At 43.1% G+C, this 19,218-nt stretch overlaps 1 protein-coding gene across 1 annotated transcript in view; it reads right to left on the bottom strand.

Annotated features, from left to right (window-relative positions):
• Pamr1 (peptidase domain containing associated with muscle regeneration 1) overlaps positions 1-19,218 on the bottom strand; it is an 88,671-nt gene that overhangs the window by 16,371 nt on the left and 53,082 nt on the right. Inside the window, exons 4-6 of the mRNA XM_052183088.1 lie at positions 16,753-16,867; positions 14,968-15,185; positions 11,807-11,914 (exon numbers count right to left, since the gene is read on the bottom strand). Of these exons, the coding sequence (XP_052039048.1) occupies positions 11,807-11,914; positions 14,968-15,185; positions 16,753-16,867 (441 nt within the window). The remainder of the gene's footprint in view (positions 1-11,806; positions 11,915-14,967; positions 15,186-16,752; positions 16,868-19,218) is intronic.

Genomic DNA, 19,218 nt, shown 5'->3' with positions numbered 1-19,218 from the left:
CACATGTATATATGGGCATGCATTCAAAAAAACTCAAGTCTAATAGGTCTTTTAAATCAACAATACAGATGTTTCATGTTTTGAGTACCCTTAAATAACAAAACCTAAAAATGCACACCACTACTTAACATTAATATTTTAAAAGCACAAGCAGATGGTGATCAAACTGATTAACCATCATGATTCTATCTTGTCTTAATCAACTGACACCAAACATCACTTTTAAACCATACAATGTCACTCTTGCTCCCTAAAAGGTTCGTGTTCATCTCAGAATTCAAAATAAATTCACTTCATTCCTTAAGTCCCAATAATCATTACAATCTCACTACTCTTCAAAAACTCAAAGTATTTTCTGAGACTCAATGCAACCTCTCAGCAATATGAGCTACTGTGAAATCAAAAGGTTATGTACTTCTAATATTGGCATAGAGTAAACATTTCCATAGAAAAGAGAAATGGAACCAGCGCAAGACTAAAACCCAGCACCAAAAAGGTCAAACATTATAGTTCCTGTCCAGTATCTGGGGAATAGGCTGTCCTTTATGAGCTCCAAGAGACTTGAGAAGCCCTGGCCCAGTAGCCTTCTGTTTACACCTCACATGGCCACATCATTGGCTCTCTGTCCTTCAAACTACATCACCAGATTTTCTGGGTCTCTACAGAGAGCAGGTGGTGGGACTCCTCAGTTGCACAGTAATATAATCGTGCATGCGTGTGTGTATTAGAGAGAAAATGAGTGTATATGTTTGTGTGTAAAATACACACATGTATATACATACACATATACATAGGATATAGAGCAGAAAGAAGTTCAGGTCACACTAAAATAAATGTTTATACATCTAGATAAATTTGTGGGTGACTTTTGGCTAATCTCACCATCTTCTTCTAATTTTTATTGTTTGTCTTATTATTTTAAATTAGTTATTATTCTGTACTTTCTTCTTGATTTCACAAATTGTCTATAGTGAATCACAAGATAATGCATGAAGAAGTATATTTGTCTTTTGGCAAATGTTAATCATGAAATATTTGTGATAGCCAGGTCACCCACCGAGGAAAAGTTGCCGTTAGTATCCATTCTCCATGAGAGCTCCAGAGCATTATAACAAAGGACTCAGCCCCACCATTAGTAGAAGTCATTATCCTTTGCTCTCCCTGTCATGGGAGCTGGGACAGAGGGGTATTCGTTTCAATTCTTAGCATCCTCTTCATATCTACCCAACCTCACTCATCACCAAAAGCAAGGAAACAGCTTGTGACAGTTTGGGCTCTGTTTAGATAAGGCCTTAATGTTCTCACTAAGGCTTTGTGAATTCTGAAATCCGACTTAACAGACCCAGTGCTCAGAGACAAGTGGGTGATGGCCTCTTTTGTCTTCCACACTTTTTCTTGCTGGGTTTATGGTTGAATTTGGTGCTTCTAGACTAAAGCATGTGTGTTGGACTCTCTTGAAGGTCATCACTAACCAGACGTAATGACACCAGCTGATAAAGGAGACTTCACCAAAGTCTCTTTTTATCCCTTTCCAGCCAATAGAATTCTGCTTTGCCATGTTTTCCAGCCCTCTGTGGGTGTGAATGAGGTCCTACTCATGTGAAGTTATGCTTGGATAGCACACACTGCTACTTATTCATCCAGCAGCAATTTGGAGACTGAGGCTTAATTGGCTATTTGATCTTAATCAGTATTGTCTTGGGCCTCTGGGACACTGTGTCTTTCAAACAGCACTTTCCGGTGCTTGGATGGCCTATTTAAAACTGCCCATGCCCAAGAGGTAGTCAACATTGACAAATTTTCAGCAAGTCTTAGTTGTTTAATTTCTTGTCCCAAGTCAAACTGTGATAGAGTAAGTGGGCCACTTACATGATCTGAAAAGCTCAATAGATCTGTTGTACTACTGCTTGGCAGTAGTAGTCTTTTTTAGTTTTCCCCAAATTTTAAGGATTTTTTTTTGAGTCATGGTCAAGCTGGATAGAGAAATGGGAGAATAGCTCAGTAAGTAAGATACAAGCATGAGGACTTGAGTTCGAGCCCCAGAACACACATAGAAAAGGTGTGTGGTGCATGCTTGTAATTACAGCACTGGGGAAGAAGGGATTTGAGGAACCCTGGGGTTTTCCAATTAGTAACCCTGGCAAAGGCAATGAGAGACACTCTGAAAAACAAGGTGACACCCGAGAAAGAAACCTAAGGTTGACCTCTGGCCTCCACGTGTACATCTGGACATGTTGTAGGTGTACAGACACACACACACATACACACACACACATAGAGATAGAGAGAGGGGGGATCTAAACCTCTAAACTACTGGGTGAAATATCTCCTAGTAGTTAGCAGAATCACCTTTTTGAAGTATAAGAAATTTCACTATGAACATCCCTGGACAATTCTGTTGCTTAGCCTTGAGTGTGATGAGAATTACCTTGCAAAAGGTTCCTGAGGCACCAAGTGCATTCAGTCTGTGGAGACTGTGTCTGACATATAAGAGGCATTCAGTGCCCAGTGTCCTAGGTTAGCACTGGGAAATCTGTAGTGGGAATATCTTGAGTTCAAAGCCAGCCTGGGCTACCTAGTGAGACTCTCATTGGTTAATCCTCATCACCACTACCAAAGTTCTTGTTAGTGAAAGTCCTTGATGGGAAATCTACCACATGTGACCCTTTCCTCTGCACTAGGAAAGCACTGAGGTTAAGAGTGTTGTATGAGGCTGAAGAGATGGCTCAGTGGTTAAGAGCACTGACTGCTCTTCTGAAGGTCCTGAGTTCAAATCCCAGCAATCACATAAAGAAATCTCATGCCCTTTTCTGGGCTGTCTGAAGACAGCTAGAGTGTACTTACATATAATAAATAAATAAATAAATAAAAGTCAAAGACAGTAGAATGGTTAACTTTATAAAAAAAAAGAGTGTTTTATGGCTTTGTCAAGAGGAGATGATACACAGCATATACCTCTATTCCCCCAGTATCTAGTTTAATGGGTACCCCAAAACATTCCTAATCTATAAAGTGACGATGATCCAAGTATCCATTGTGCTGTAATGTTGATAAAATTGAGTGGATAAAATGACATGACGCTCAGAGGCTGGCCTATATTAAGAATAAAGCTGAGTATAGAACCGTTTATTTCTGTAATCCTGGTACTTGGAAGCTCAAGGCAGGACTTCCGAGAATTACACATCAGCCTGGGATATAGAGTGAGTTATAAGGCCAGCTTGGGTTGGAGTGAAGTCTATCTTTAAAAAAAATGGAATTTTAAAATGTATAGGAAAACTGGGGTACTGGAGAGTTGGAGAGCTATCTCAGCCAGTTAAAGTGCCTGTCACACCTTACCATCTGAATATGGTAATGTACTTTGTAAAGTCAGTACTTGGTGGGTGGAGACAGGCAGATCCCCAAGTTCACTGGCTAGTCAATCTACTCAAGCAGTGAGCTGTTTCCATGCCAGACCCTCTCTCAAAAATATAAAGTGGAGAGGGACTGAGAAAGACACCAGATGTTGACTTCTGGACTCCACAGGCACATTCATGTGCACCCATGCATATACCACATGAACACACATAGATACACATACACACACACACACACACACACACATACACAAACACACACACATATACAGAATAGAAGAGCAAGGCACAGTGGTGCATGTCTGGAATCTCAGAACTTGGAGGTTGAGGCAGGAGGATTGCAAGTTTGAGGTCAACCTGGGTGACATAGTGAGACCATATCCAAACTGTTGTTGCCTTGGAATTTACAATGATGAAGCTTTTACCTTTTGAAGCTGGTGGGGATCAGGCAAAGAATGTTCTCAAAGGCAGGCTTTTAAGAAAGACAGGAGTTTTGTGTTCTATGTCTATGGCTGAAGTTCATCTGGGGCTGTGGCCACAGGAATATTTGTCTCCATTTCAGGTTAATTCTTTGGTGCCCCCATACTCTGTGGGCACGCAGCCCATCCTAACTATAATGGTTTACCTCTTAACCCCCGACCTGCATAAAATCTGCTCCTGCATATTGCTCCCTGTCTCAGGGACCTCACCTGCCAAAGCAAAAGCCAAAAGGGCTAAGACAAGGACAGGCAGAAGGACACAGCGGGAGCAGCCCTACAGTAGATGGCCCTTCCCACATGGTCTGCTCCATCCTATGCTTGTGGGAACAGTTCGGCTACTAAGTAATTTCTATGCCGTCAGTCACCTGTTTTCCTGGGATTTGAGGGAACACTTGTTGCTTACGTCTGACTAATGAAACTCTCCCCATCACATGAACTCTCCAGAACATTACCCTACATGAAATGAGAGACAGAGGGAGGAAGAAAGGGGTTGCAGAGTGGATAGGCATAATCAATGAATGATCTATCTTGGCCTGTATAGAAATATCACATGGTAGTCCATTATTTACATATTAGAGGGAGGAGAGAAGGGAGGAGAGACTGTGATCAGGATGTGTTAAATTAAATAAGAATCTATTTTCAATAAATTTTAAAAAATCTTTTAGTTATATAGGCAAGAATAACGTGATTTAAAAATAAAATAATATTAGATTATTATAAAATGAAAAGAAGAAAGGTCAAAAATATAGTCCTTCTTTCCTTCATGTACCAAATCTTAGTAAGATTCTATCCTAATGTGTCATTCACATTACTGCCATTACTCGTCATTATAAATAATGTGGGATATTTTAGTGATTTATTCACTGTAACTTTATAATAAATTTTACATGGCATTTGAGTTAAAAGGAGGTGTTAATAATCATAATTTGAAAACAATTGCTCCTAATACTCAACTCTGTCTTACATGAATCACTGAACTTCATCCCCACAATAACCTAGCATTATTTTTCTAGAATTTCTAACTGGGAAAATGGAGGCTTATATCTGCTAAATCACTCATTCACTCATTCAAGACGGGAAATGCAGACTCACAGACTGTCCAAAGTCATTCACCTTAGACCCTGGTGGGAGCATCTCCCATTAGACAAAGATGTACCTACTTCCCATATGGTCAGGATGAGAGAAATTTTTGGAATTGAGAAAAGGGTGGCGATTCCATTTTTAAGTTGCCCCACCTGCTGGGTCTGTGGACAGCTTCTACCAATCCCATCGCATTCATTACCCATCGGTGACAGGAGACGCAGCTGCTGCCCTTGCCCATCTGTGATGGGAGACATGGCTGCTGCCCACTAGGGGTCTCCTACATCCCCTCTGCGTCAGCATTCTTGTTTTCATGGACCCTCCCCAAGTTTCCAATGGCCCATTCTGATGAGAAACTCGGGCTGCTGCTTTGAAGCTCGGGAATAAAGTGGGCCTCTCATTCTGCTCTTTCTCCCTGGTCCTTGGGACAGACCAGTGGGAAACTTTCTGAGACTCAAAAAAAAAAAAAAAAAAAAAAAAAAAAAAAAAAAAAAAAAAAAAAACCCCAATGAGTCCAGATTCACCGTTTTACTTTAATTGGGGAGGACCGATTCGCTTTGTTCCAAGGAGCGTCAGAGCTTGCAGTGTGAACATTGAGACTGAAGATTTAGCCCATTTCATCGGACTTCATTAGGATGCAGGGGGAGAGCCCAACTCTGTCAACTGGGCCAGAGGAACAAAGGCAACATGGAAATTGGAGCAGGCGATGAATCTCTCACTCTCTGTTCTTTCAAAACAAGATTCGGACCATTTACTAGAAGACCTGCTTTGTCCTTGTGCTCTATACAATGAAACAGGAACCCTCAGAGGAAAGAAAGGACCTCGTTTCTCACTCGGTGGCCCAGGGATCCTGGAGGTCGCTGAGGGTTGGCAGGAGGCTAGCTGGGCCTGAGGGCTAAGGAGGGGCCGTCCCTCTTAGTTACGTTTCTGAGAAGGTCACTGGAGAGCAGGGGAAAGATTGCCATCTTGGGGAAAGATTTAGGGAAGGTGAGGCTGGGAGGGTAACATCGGCAGGCTCTTCTGTCAGCTTTGGCCTCCTCCTGACCACTGGAACTCTCTCCTCAGACTGATGGGTTCCTTTGAATAAGAATCCATTTCCAGTCTGATGAGAACAGCACCTAATTTCTGAAGCACAGGTCCCCGTTCTTATTTTGAAGAACAGTGGTTGTACAAGGGACCATCCCGTAGACTTGATGCAATGGTGGCAAAGGCTCATTAAGGGAAAACTGCTACTTATGGCCAAGGCAAGGAAACATCAGGTTGGTGAAGCCCCAACATGCCAAGCTACCCCGGGGATAAAAGAATTGATCCTGATGAATTGATTGGCCAATCACCTGGCTAAGGACCATCTTTCTGGAAGGCAGTACCTCTCCTAGAGGCAGGCTTACTTTAAACCATGCTAAAGAAACAGAACAATTACCCTTTTAATGGGTGTCTATACATTTCCTTCCCAGAATTCCTGCTCCCTAGCATACTCTGTTAAAGAGCACACAGTCTGCCTGCTTTTCTGAATCATTCACAAAGCCTAACCTTTTCTCCAGTGCCTTATCAGCCATGATTTCCCTAACCCTCGGGGCTTCACTCTTCCTCTAACCCCACTCTGTGATCAACAAAATAAGGTAAGGATATGGATTATAGTCCTCTTCATAATAACAAAATATGTAGAACAATATTAATACTATGTAAAGAATTAAATGAATGCATATTTTCATATTCACCGCAGAACAGTCAGCAATCACTTTGTCTGGGAAAATGCCTATAGCATGGACATTGAACACACTGAAAGCTTGTATGTGTGCTTCAGTTTTTGTTTGATTAAATATAGGATCTCCCCACCTATTTTATTGTTATTTGTTACTATTTTATTTGTTACAGCCGACACTGGGGCTGCATAAGCAGCCATGTGTTTCTTGTGTCTTAAGGAAGCAGCATCCCTCTGCCCATAGGATGCATCATTACCAAGTTTGCATCCAAGTTACCATCTTCCAATGTTGCCAAATGCCATTTTGTGTGAAGATGGAGGGCGACTTCACCCCAGTCAGGAATCACTGGTTTAAAGTATGATTTAGAGTGGTTGTACCAATTTGCAACCCCACCAGCAGTGGAGGAGTGTTCCTCTTTCTCCACATCCTCGCCAGCACCTGCTGTCTCCTGAGTTTTTCATCTTAGCCATTCTGACTGGTGTGAGGTGCAGTCTGGCAGTTCCTCAGAAAACTGGGCACATCATTTCCAGAGGACCCTGCTATACCACTCCTGGGCATATACCCAGAGGATTACTCAGCATGTAATAAGGATACATGTTCCACTATGTTCATAGAAACCTTATTTATATTAGTCATAAGCTGGAAAGAACCCAGATGTTCCTCAACAGAGGAATGGATACAAAAAAATGTGGTGCATATATACACAATGGAGTACTATTCAGCCATTAGAAACAATGAATTCATGAAATTCTTAGACAAATGGATGGAGCTAGAGAACATTATACTAAGTGAGGTAACCCAGTCTCAAAAGATCAATCATGGTATGCACTCACTGATAAGCGGATATTAGCCTAGAAACGTGGAATACCCAAGACATAATCCACATATCAAATGATGTCCAAGAAGAACGGAGGAGTGGCCCCTGGTTCTGGAAAGGCTCAGTGCAGCAGTATAGGGGAATACCAGAACAAGGAAGTGGGAAGGAGTGGATGGGAGAACAGGGGGAGGGAAGAGGGCTTATGGGACTTTTGGGGAGTGGGGAGCCAGGAAAAGGGAAATCATTTGAAATGTAAATAAAAAATATATCGAATAAAAAAATAAAAAAATAAAGTACGATTTAGATAGCCGACTTATCTTTGCACAATCTTAGACAAATTCTGGGATAGACCTAGTGCTGCTCAAAGTGGCTCCTATGAAAACAGAGATAGCTGAGGGAAAATGTTCTATTTTTATTTTATTCTTCTGATACTGTTGAACTACTTAAAGTAGACATGTATGCTGTATGTATGTATCTGTGCGTATATTTGTGTATAATAATGTGTATGCCCATGTCATGGGCATGTGTAGAAAACAAAGGACACAATTCAGTAGTGGTTCTTGCCTTCCATCTTTGCAGCAGGATTTCCCCTCCCACCACCACCACCACATAAGAAGACTGCATGCACCAGGCCCTGCAGCCTCCAGGAATTCTGCTGTCTCTACCTCCGATGTCCCCTCGGGAGCACAGATTACAGAAGTGCACACTATTGCATCTGGCTTTATGTGAATTCTGGGGGGTTGAACTGAGATGCTTGCACCTGGGTAGCAAACACTTCACCCAGGGAACAGCCTCTCAACCCCCCATTTGACTTTTTACATCTTTCTTCTAGTGATAAGTAAAAATATCTATTCTTGTTCCACTTCCATTCATACACATAAAAGATGAGGAGAATGACTAATGTCAGGGACTGAGCTTGGAATGGCGACACAGATGAACTTCATTTAGTGGAAAGGACTCGGGGTTTGCCAGAGGTTATCCATCACTTGGACTCTCATCACACTGCATGGTAAGACCTGAATCTGAGAAAACACAAACTATGGAAAAATATGTGATTCTGCCTCCTGCCTCTGTATTTGCTGGGGACCAGATTTAAAGACACATCCACAAAGGATAGGACTCTCATGCATGCTGGCTTTGGGGACCCTTGAAGCTGCTTTTAAAAAACAAAGTTTCTGGTCCAACTTAGGTATTTTGGAGTTTAGAGGTTCTCCAAAGGTTTGCTTGCATTTCTTGTTAATTCTGAAAGAATTCCTTCTTGGGAGTTGGGAGGTGGCTCCAGCCCATTGATATCCTCAGAGGGGAAAACAGAAGTGCCACCCCCTGGACCTGGCTCTTGTGCACAGACGACCATAAACAAAATGTCTAAGATCTGTTCAGAAACAACAAGGTAAACTGCCACAGCTGGATTTTTTGTGATGCCTCCCCAAATGAGTGAGTTAGAATTTAACTTCCCATATTGATGTTAGCAAGAGACAGAAGAGATGTCTACACTCAGCTCTTCATCCAGCTGACTGCACAGTCCTAGGAGAGGGGTGGGGTTACAGTTTCTGAACTGTATTTTGAAAACTGGAATTGGAGAATTCATTCCCTCGACCATCTCCCTAAGTGGTGGTGGTTTGCTTGCTTCCTTATATTTATTTGTGGCTTTGTTGTTTGCAGCTGGGGAATCCATCCCCAAACCTTGCACAAATAGGTAAACACTCCATCACATAGCTACATCCCATCCTTGCTTAGTATTTAAAGTGATTTGAGACCATTCATGAATCAAGCTACGATCCATGTGCCTTATGCTGCAATCTTTTTTTTTTCATGATTCTTGTTTTTCTTTTGATAGAATAACTTTACTGAGAAATCCACTTTTGACTCACAAGCTATCCATGCATACTTTAGTTATAACTTCTGGAACAATTTACCTTTCTCTCCTGATTTGAGACAGTTTTTTAAAGGCTTCTGGCTTATGCAGTCATGTTTTTCTTTTTCCTAGTGTTACCTCTATGTATCAGCCTAGCTAGCCATTCAGAAATGAAGCCTTCCTTTTCTTCATGTTGTGGAGGATCTAGACTGTATATACAAAACCTTGAAGAAAGGAAGGAGCCCTATCTCTCTCATCTACTGTATATAAGACAGAAGCCTCAAATGACGGAAGGTCCATGAATCCCAACATCATTTTCTAAGCCTCTTACACAGTGGCATTCAGGCCAGATGTGCCAAACCAGGGTTTTTAGCAGGACACAGTGGCATGCTCGGAGACCCACTGTTGAAACTGCCTTTCCCATCTGTACTGTTTGTTAGGAATGCTAGTAACCATTTACCTGGAAAACACAACAGCTTTCCAGACAGCACAGGACAGGACAGGCATGCGCTGGTTAGGAATGACTAGAGCAGGCACTGATGGTTCTCTGCCCTTGAAGCCCTTCTTCCAGTTCTGATGTTCCCCCCATTGAGTTCTGTGGCCTGTATGATTGCAGGAAACTGATCCTGGGTTCCTGTAACCGAACTGCACAGCTGCTCAGGAAGCTAAGCATATGTTCTGCTTTCCTTTCTGTTGCCTGGATGAAACACTATGACCAAAAATAACTTAGGGAGGGAAAGCATTTATCTCTCTTGCACTTTTCAGGTCACAGTGGACTGAGGAAAGTCAAGATAGGAACTTAAGTCAGGAACCTGAAAGCAGGGTGGGTTGTTGTTCCACACAGCCATTCAGGGAACTCCTCAGCCAAGGAAGTACATCAGAAACAATGGAAGAAAGCTCCCTGCTGACTCATTTGCAGGCTCAGGCTTAGCTAGCTTTCCTAGTTAGCCCAGGAATGCCAGCCCAGAGACTGGTGCCAAGCACAGTAGGCTGGGCCCTGCTACATGGATTAACAATGGACACAATCACCCACAGACATGCCCATGGGGCTGTCTGATCTGGGTAACCCCTTAACTGAGACTCCCTTCTCAGGAGGTTCTAGGCTTTGTCAAGTTGATGGTTACGCTGAGACAGCATGTGGAAGTCACCTTTGCCTCCTTCTCTAGGGCAGCCTTGGCTACGGACTAATTGCTGTGTCTAGAAGAGCCCAGTGCCCTTGCCTGCCTCTTCCTATTTCACAACTGCCAAGTACTGGGCCTCAGATTCCTCTTGAAATTGCTTTTCACTTGACTTCTTTCCATTTCTAGGCTAGCTCTCCCAAGCTAGAGTAGCACCTCTGGGTGCTGTCTGTCCTTACAGTCTTACTTGTCCATATCCCGTCTCTAGCTCTGCTCCGAGGAGCCCTGCCCAGGACCTCCATTCTTGCTCTGTACTTCTCACACTGTATGTGTTTCATCGCCGGGTGATAGCTGTTAACAGCGTCACTAATTTTAGGTCTCAGATTTCTGCTAGAACACACATTATACACATCTTTGGTTACCAGACACCATAACAAATGATTTCCGGTCCTGATGGTGAAGTTCTTCTTTGCCACTGGCACGGTCCTCAACACCACACAGCAGGGCTGGGCGGTTGCGGTGCCATGATACACGTGATACTTCCCAAGCAAAGGACGAGCCCTCTAGATGCATGCTCACACTCAGTGGATTCAAGCTTCTTTCTCCTCTGGCAAGACCTCAAATCTAGTATCAAAAGGGAATTACATTTGCCTCCATCTCCCTTACTTTTGATGGGCATCATTTTTTGGAGTTGGTTTCTCCTGTTTTCCACTATTTGCGGGGCCTCACATAACTGAGGGCTGTTATTACTCTGCTTTTGACTGTCCACAAACACCAAAGATGTAGTGATTGAATGGTTGAGCCAAGAGATGACATAAGGACTAAAATTGTACCTCAGAAGAAAGACATGTGCTTTGCATGCATGAAACTCTGGTTTAGTCCCTAGCACCCAAACCAAGAAAGAGGCATGTGAAGAGAGAAAGGGAAAGAGAGGGAGGGGGGGATACACCTTAGGGAACTGGGAGGATGGCTCAGCGAGTGCACTGCTTGCTGTCCAGGTATGATGACCTGAACTTACATTCTTAGCATCCATTTATTTAAAAGTCGTCATGACAGTACACATCTGCAGTGTCAGCACTGTGAGGAGCAAGCAGGAAGATGGCCTTGCTGTCTAGTCAGACAAGCTGATCAAAGAGTCCCAGAATCAGTGGAAAAAATGAGGAGAGAGATAGAGGAAAACCCAACATCAAACTCTGTTCTCCATAGTCACATGTGTGCATGCTCATGTGCACTAGCACACACACACACACACACACCATAAACACAATGGCAACCCAGTCAACCATATGATGTGCCATCTCAGACAGACCACTAAAGACGCCAAGAAACCACAATGCTGTGAGCCCCCAAATCCCTTTGTATCCCAGTTATACCTTAAATCCTACCAGCAGGCATACTCACGGTTTTCACAGCGCTGTCCAGTGTAGCCAGCCAGGCAGGCACACTTGAAAGACCCAGTTGTGTCAAGGAGGCATGTGCCATCATGAAAACAAGGGGATGAGGAGCATGCTGAAATAGAAAAATATCTGTCACTGTCACCACCAATAGTGAACCCCCCTCCCCAAGCCTGTAATCTGGACCAACATGTTTTCGCAAACTTCTTACAACGTTTATGTTCCTATTACTGAATTCATGCTGCTGTGATTTTAGAATGTAGAAAACACATAGCTATTAAATGCCAAATGATACTGTTTGACATGTCTGAAGCACCCAGAAGTGTGCTCAAGGCGCCCACATGTGTTCTGGGAAGCATAAGCAAACCCACAGGACCATTGCACCACCGAAAGGAGACAGCATCAAGAAGGAACTCTCCCACAGGGACTCAGTAGGTTCCTCCTCCAGATTACACAACCAGCAAACAATGCTGGAGAAAAAGAAAATCTTCAGTGGTGTAGCTGCCTGCAAATTGCAAAGGCCACTCCAGTAATGCAGCCTTTGGGAACCATCACCCAAGCTGGCAGACACTACCTGGGTGGTGCAGCTCCTGTAAGGAATCCCTCACCAATGCTCCTGCAAGAAACCCTAATTAACTCATTGGTCACTAAGCCAGAACTGAATGGGACTTACTTTAGACTTTCCAAGACTCAATAGATAATGGCTCTGATTTGTTGACTACACAACTTCTCAGTAGCCTAATGTGCACACAAAGTTCTAAGAACACACATACTATTCAGTCTTTCCCAACGTTAATGAAGCTCAGAACCTGTAGTTTACTGAGTATCTTAGGGACATTTTTTATTCTGCAAAAGCCAATGAGAAACATTAGTGTATGTGTTAGCCATCACTCCTAATTCATTTATGCTTGTAGAAGAATTGTATCCCTTGACTCAGTTCAGTGGGATAGTAGTGAGGACGTACAGAGATACACAGGACTTCCTATTTACAAGATCAAGGCTATAGAAAGGAAAGTGGACAATGACTGTAACCTGATGCATAATATAGTTTATTGTGGACAAAAGAAGAGTTGCAGGGCAGTCAACAAAAGTAAAAAGACACAGCTTAACCGAGGAGAAAAGTAGCAGAGGAGAGTGAATGTGATACGGGGCCTGCAGGATAGATTTTGAAGTGTGGGGGTGGGGGCAGTGGGGTGAGGGGTGTTAGGAACACATGACCTTAGCCAGAGGGAATAGCTGAAGGATAAGCAGACAGTTGGGAGTGCTCAAGGGGCAAGAGGTGGTACTGTCTGCCGTTTGCCAGTGCTCCTCAGAGGTGGAAGATGTTTCTTCAGTCACAGGGCCACAGGCTAATGAGCTGCCAGTTCCCACAGTGTCTACCTTGGCTGCCAGCTCTGACTTCTTGTTCCAAATATCCACAGATGCTTCCCACTGTGCCTCCTCAGTCTATTCTGAGGGAGCCATTATAGAATGACAGACTCGTCACAGGCTTACTGTCCTCCACTCCAGCAGTAAAGCATCTTTCCCTGCACAGCACCATGGGCCATAGCATGGGAAGGAAGCAGACACTCAGACCATTGGGTACAACTGTGCAGGGCATGATGTGACAACCATTGTCAAGGCTGGGAAGACTGGGCAGCCAGGATGCTGGTCTTGGGTGGAAGAGCATGGCTGAAGGAACCCTAACCCTAACCTCTCACCTCCTCCTTCCCTGAGACCCTCACATTAGATCTCCCTCCCAAGGCCTTCTGGGTAACCAGACTGCCATTTCTCTATATTCTCACTACTCTTGCTCAATAGCTTTGAAAATTGACCTAAAAGCAGAAGCTTGTTGTGGAAATATGAGCAATCCAGACTCACAATAAAAAGAGTTGAAGTCATTCCTTAGAATTCAATGTTTTGTCCAGAAGGTCAAATCCTACCTCCAGACAGGACCAGATAGGAGCAGAGAGGACAGGATTGAAGTACATGACATTTAGTACTATAGTTTAAGACCTCATTTTTTTTTCTGGGCCTGGAGAGATGACTTAGAGGTTCAAAGCACTGGCTGCTCTTCCAGAGGACCCAGGTTCAATCTCTAGCACCCACATGGCAGCTCACCACTGTCTGTAACTCTACTCCCAGGTGATCTGATGCCCTCTTCTGGCCTCCGTGAACACCAGGCATGAACATTGTACACAAGCAGGCAGAACAAACACCCACACACATAAAATAAATCATTTTTAAATTTTTAAGATTTATTTATTTTATTTTAATATATGTGACTATACTGTCACTATCTTTAGACACACCGAAAGAATGCATCAGTTCCCATTATAAATGACTATAAGCCACTATGCAGTTGCTGGGAATTGAACTCAGGACCTCTAAAAGAGCAGTGCTCTTAGTTGCTGAGCCATCTCTCCAGCCCCAAATAAATATTTTTAAATCCTTACATTTTGTCAATTCCACATATAGATATAATGCATTGTGATTATTTTTTACCCCCTATCAGCCTTTCATGCCCCCTTCTAGTCTTACTAAACCCCCTTCTACTTTCATGTCTGGTCTTGTTTATTTTTGTGAGACACTGAGTTTAATTAGGATTGTCTGAATACAAGTATAAGTTTTTACTGGAAGATGAGCTGGTACTTATGACTTTTCATAGCTGTTTACAGACTCCTAGTTTGGCAGTTATTGAGTATTTAGAGTATGCAAGCTTTTTCTCCTAGAATTTCTTTACAGATTAGCTCATCCTTTTTTTTTTCTTTTATTATTTCTTGGGAAAATGAGACTCACAAAGGCAGAAAAAATCTTTCCAAAGTCATGAAGCTTGGGTCACAAAGGTTTGTTCCATGAGAGGCCTCTTTACATGACTGCTAGAGTCCAGATCTTTAATGAAAAGTCCTAGGCTTCCCTTCATATTGTGGGCTCTGAGTATAGAACCCAGCCCTCTGGGCTCCGGCCACCTCCTCTGTATGGAGGAGGCATAATTCCTGCTTCCAGTTTTAGATGAGCTTTACTGAAGGGAAAAAGCAAAGTCCTTATCATTCCTCTTTCCTCCTCACTGCCTAAGCTGCTTCTGAGCGTTGGGCATCCTGGCTTTGAATAAAGATGAACAGGGAGACACAGAAAGATGCTTTTATGAAGCAAGCCATGCACAGCTAAATTTGTCTCTGTGCTCTTTACCTGTGATCTCCTCAAAGACAGCGTGGAAGCCATCGAAGTTCTTGGAGCCATCAGAATGGAAAAGGACATGGAGTGAAGAGCCGGTGCTCCTGATGGGAGCTGGCCTCTCGTTGCCACAGAAACGCTTGATAATAGGGCTGTCACTGTTATCGCCATCACGGACTTCCACGTAGTCATATTGGCACATGTAATCAAACTCCAGACTCAACATGCCAAACCTGCATGGGGAGAGGATGACAGAAAGACCTGGGTCCAGGTCTATCCTGGGGGTGAGTTCAACATCAGATGATGGCTTCATGGAGATACTCAATATAGGAAACAGACGATAAAGAAAGAGACATGTCACAGGCACCAAATAAACCAGATAAGGGTAGAAATTAACTCAGATGGAGAAAAGAAAATGTCTACTGTCAAGGAACGCCTTTCTGAGAGCAGACTCGTGACAGTCAGGAACAAGAGTGGTCTAGGGAGGAGAATCTCTAAGTGGAGAAGCCCTGGTGGCAGTAATGAGTGTGGCAAGTGTGGGGACTTGAAAGACAGTCAAGACTACTGCAAGGCTGTGAGTGAAGGGAGGAACAGGGGCACTGAAGCCAACCATGGGAGCCAGAGTTCTATCCTGCATTCTGGAGAGCTCTGGCTCTTCTAAGTCTAGTTGTTGGACAGATTTCAACAAGGTGTGATGGCTAGATTTCCAATGTATAAAGATCACGGTAGCCACTCTTAAAAGGAGGAAAGTGGTAGCATTGGTCAAAGTAGAAGCAGGAAGACTAGGCAGGATCCAGGACCCATCACTATGAGAGTTAGTGATGATTGCTGTAAAATTTTGACAGTGGACACAAAGGTTTGTGGGTAGCCTTGAGATGATTTTACAGGCAGGAAGACAGACTTGCATAGCAGTGTGGCTCTGGTAGGTGCTGTAAATGGAGTCCTGAGGATGAGCTTTTGGAGAACATTCAACATATGCCTCCTAACCTCACCACTGTTTTAGCTGTCCCTGGCTAGGAGGCCCATATTTAAGTAAGTGGAAAGAGATCGCAGGATTCTGTGCTTCTCTGGGACTCCTGAATAGCTGAAACATTTCTAGATCTTATATTTTATTTTAGGAGAGGTTTATTTTTGTGCCCTGAGTCTCGGAGACACCCTCAGAGGCTCTGAAATAACCATTTGTCTTAGTCCCTGAACTACTGAAATATTAACTTGCAGCATTTAGCACCTGCTTCCTCATCCCCACAGATCTAGTTCAGAGCCCATTAAGCAGGAAGACTATGGGCTCTCACTGGCTCCTTGGACCAGCTTTCCCCTAGGAAAGCCTAATCGTTGAACCTTGTTCCCAAGCCCAGGTCCTCAGGTTGAGGGGGGGCACCAGATGCCAAGTATCCATTTCTAGAAAGGATTTAGGAAGGGATCTAGTTTGTTTCTCCCTTTCAGTTTTTGGTACCATGTTGCTCCTCTTGAAGGGCGGGACACCATCTAAGAAGCTAGATGGTATGAATTGGTTCACTTGGAAAATACTAAAGGCTTGTAACTCACAAGACCAGGGGTTTTAACTTTGTCCACCCTCCCTCTGTTCTGGTTAGAGAAGAAGGACATCCTCAGAAATCCTATGAGAGATGGAGTCATCCACTCTCCTGGGAAGGAAAAGGAGAAGTGCTCTCAGGAGGCAAAACGATAACTGGGGGAGAGAATGGTGTCAGTGTCTCATGCCTGGTCACAGGACACAGGACCTGCCATCCCACCAGTGTCCTTATAGGCTCATACGTCTTATATCCGGGCCCAGCGCTTTACCTCAGCTGGATGATAAACCCAGGTCTGGCATGAATGGTCCATTCACAGTGAGCATTTAAGGGATAGCTCTCCAACAAGATCTGACCCTTTGAAGCTCGAAGAACTTGGCCACATCCTGAAAAGAGAAGAAAAAGATTGAGACACAGATAATGAGGTCAACAGAAGAAATCTGGGAGAAGTGTGTTTTAGTCACGTTTATCAAAGGACACAAAAAGTCACAAAATAAAGGAACAAAAGGTAGAAGGATGTTAATGGTTCTTAATTGAGGAAATTTGCATAATTTAATCTGTTTGTTCTACTGAATCGTGTGGGATTGGGTGCTACGATCTTAGTTTTTTAGTCTTGTCACTGAGAAACTAAGGCTGATCTAAGTCTGATGCAAAGTCCACAATACCCAATCTGCTGCTGCTCTGTGACTCCATTCATCCGCATGCTACTTCTTGCAAAACTCAGACTATCCTGCATCACTTCTGTCCCCTTCGCACCTGGTTAGACAATGTATGTGCTTACATGCTCTGTGACCAGTCATGGATTTGACAAACTATTTAATAAACTCTTCCTTAATGCACGACACTGGAGAAGACAAATAATCTTCCACCAAGTGAACTAGATTAATGGTTTTCACTTTTTTTTCTTACCCCCAAGTCCTCTTGTTCAAGCTCTCATTAGGTCTGCCAACTAAAACTGCAAACTGTGGATAAAAAGCAAGGAGGCAAGAGCCAGAAGCCTCCTACTGCCTGCTTCCCTGGTCCCATAAACTACTTCGAATGGCAACACTGAGGTTTGGAAGTCACTGGCAGAGGAGTTCTTCGAGTTCCATGTTAAATGTAGTGTTAAGATACACCCCAGTTTGTGAGACAATTTGTGATAAACATTTTCAGTTGATTTTATAGAAAAAAATTCATATGACTAATAAAAATAAATGGTTCTCTTTATCTGATCTTGGCAAACTGTGACTCAATGAGCCAAATGGAGTCTATTCCCTGCTGCTATAAATGAAATCTCATTAGGCTGGGTGTGGGGTTGCATGCCTGTAATCCCAGTACCCAGGGAGGCTGAGGCAGGAAGAACACACATTTAAGGATAGCCCAAGTTACAAAGCAAAACCTTATTAAAAGACAACAACAACAAAGTTTCCTTGCCCACAACCATGCCCACCTACTGGTAATACTGTGTTTGGTTCTTCAGCCAAATTCACAATAGTAGCAGAGTTGAGAAGTCATGAGAGATAATCGGATCTCAACAAATGAAAATACTTCCTATCTAGACCCATCATAGGAAAAAGTTATCTACTCTAATTCTATACAGAATTATCATAAGCTCTAGATATACAGCAGGTCCATTCCAGAGCCAATCTTCTGAAAATCTAATCCCAAAGCTATTAAGAAAAATGGTAACATCAGTAGGTACTCATCCATGATAGTAGAAATATGGATATTATCTTAGGAAAAGCGTCTAAACCCTAATTTTGACAAGGGCAAGGCCTAAGGCTTTTGTGAATGACTAAGATGTCTAATTTGTCTCTTCACTGAGGTGTACAGTATTACGTTGATCCACCATGAAAAGTGGTGGACTCCTGTGAAGACCCAGTGTCTTCCAAGCATACATCCTTAATTACAGCATTCTATTCTCCACATAGCTGCCAGACCTATCCTAATTATCTTGCATGAAAACAAAAACAAACAAACAAAACCTCACATGGCTTCATTCTTGATTTAAGCTCACCAAGGGTTATCTCCTCTGTGAGCAATCTTCCCATGTGTTGTGTAGCACTGAAACATGCCATCTTGGAAGAAGAGGAGGATAAGACTAATGAAGAAAAGGAAGCATGTACGATGCAAGAAGTTAATGAAACTTACAAGGCTAAGGATGCTCCAGAAATTTACAAGGCCCCTCCCCACTGTTAGAAAAATACTAACATTTTCTGGGCAGAGGAGACTCTGATGGGTGAAGCTGCCTATAATTCATGCAGCACATGGTTAGCTATTCTAGGAACTTTATTTATTTTATATTTATTTATTTTATTTTTATGAAGCAGCTGCCTTTGAGTCAGTCATCCACCTCCTATAAATAATTCCACATATGTGCTCCTCCTGTAAGCAATGCAGGCAAACTCACTGACTCATTCGTGCCCTATCTGAAGTGGACAGACATTTGTGCACACCTCCCCAGGGAAAGTCACACAACATAGTGACATCTACAGCCTTGCCTTGTTGACTGTGTGACATCACCTCTTAATCCCAGCCATCTGACTTACCCATTCTGTTCCAGCCACACCAAGCTTCCCAGGCCTTGAGCTTGCTTCAAGTTCAACCTAAGAAGCTCATGATCTCCCTTTCTCTGCCAACTAACCTCAGCTGCCACTTACTCAAAAAGCCCTTTTCCAATTATCCATGGAAATGGCTGCCCCTGTTCTACAGTCTAACTTCATATTTTGTCTTCTTTATAATACACATCACAAAGTTG

This window comes from Apodemus sylvaticus, chromosome 5 (assembly GCF_947179515.1).
Source record: "Apodemus sylvaticus chromosome 5, mApoSyl1.1, whole genome shotgun sequence".
Classification (NCBI taxonomy): domain Eukaryota; kingdom Metazoa; phylum Chordata; class Mammalia; order Rodentia; family Muridae; genus Apodemus; species Apodemus sylvaticus.
Note: the sequence above shows the minus strand (reverse complement) of the source record. Positions and strands in the feature narration are given on the sequence as shown.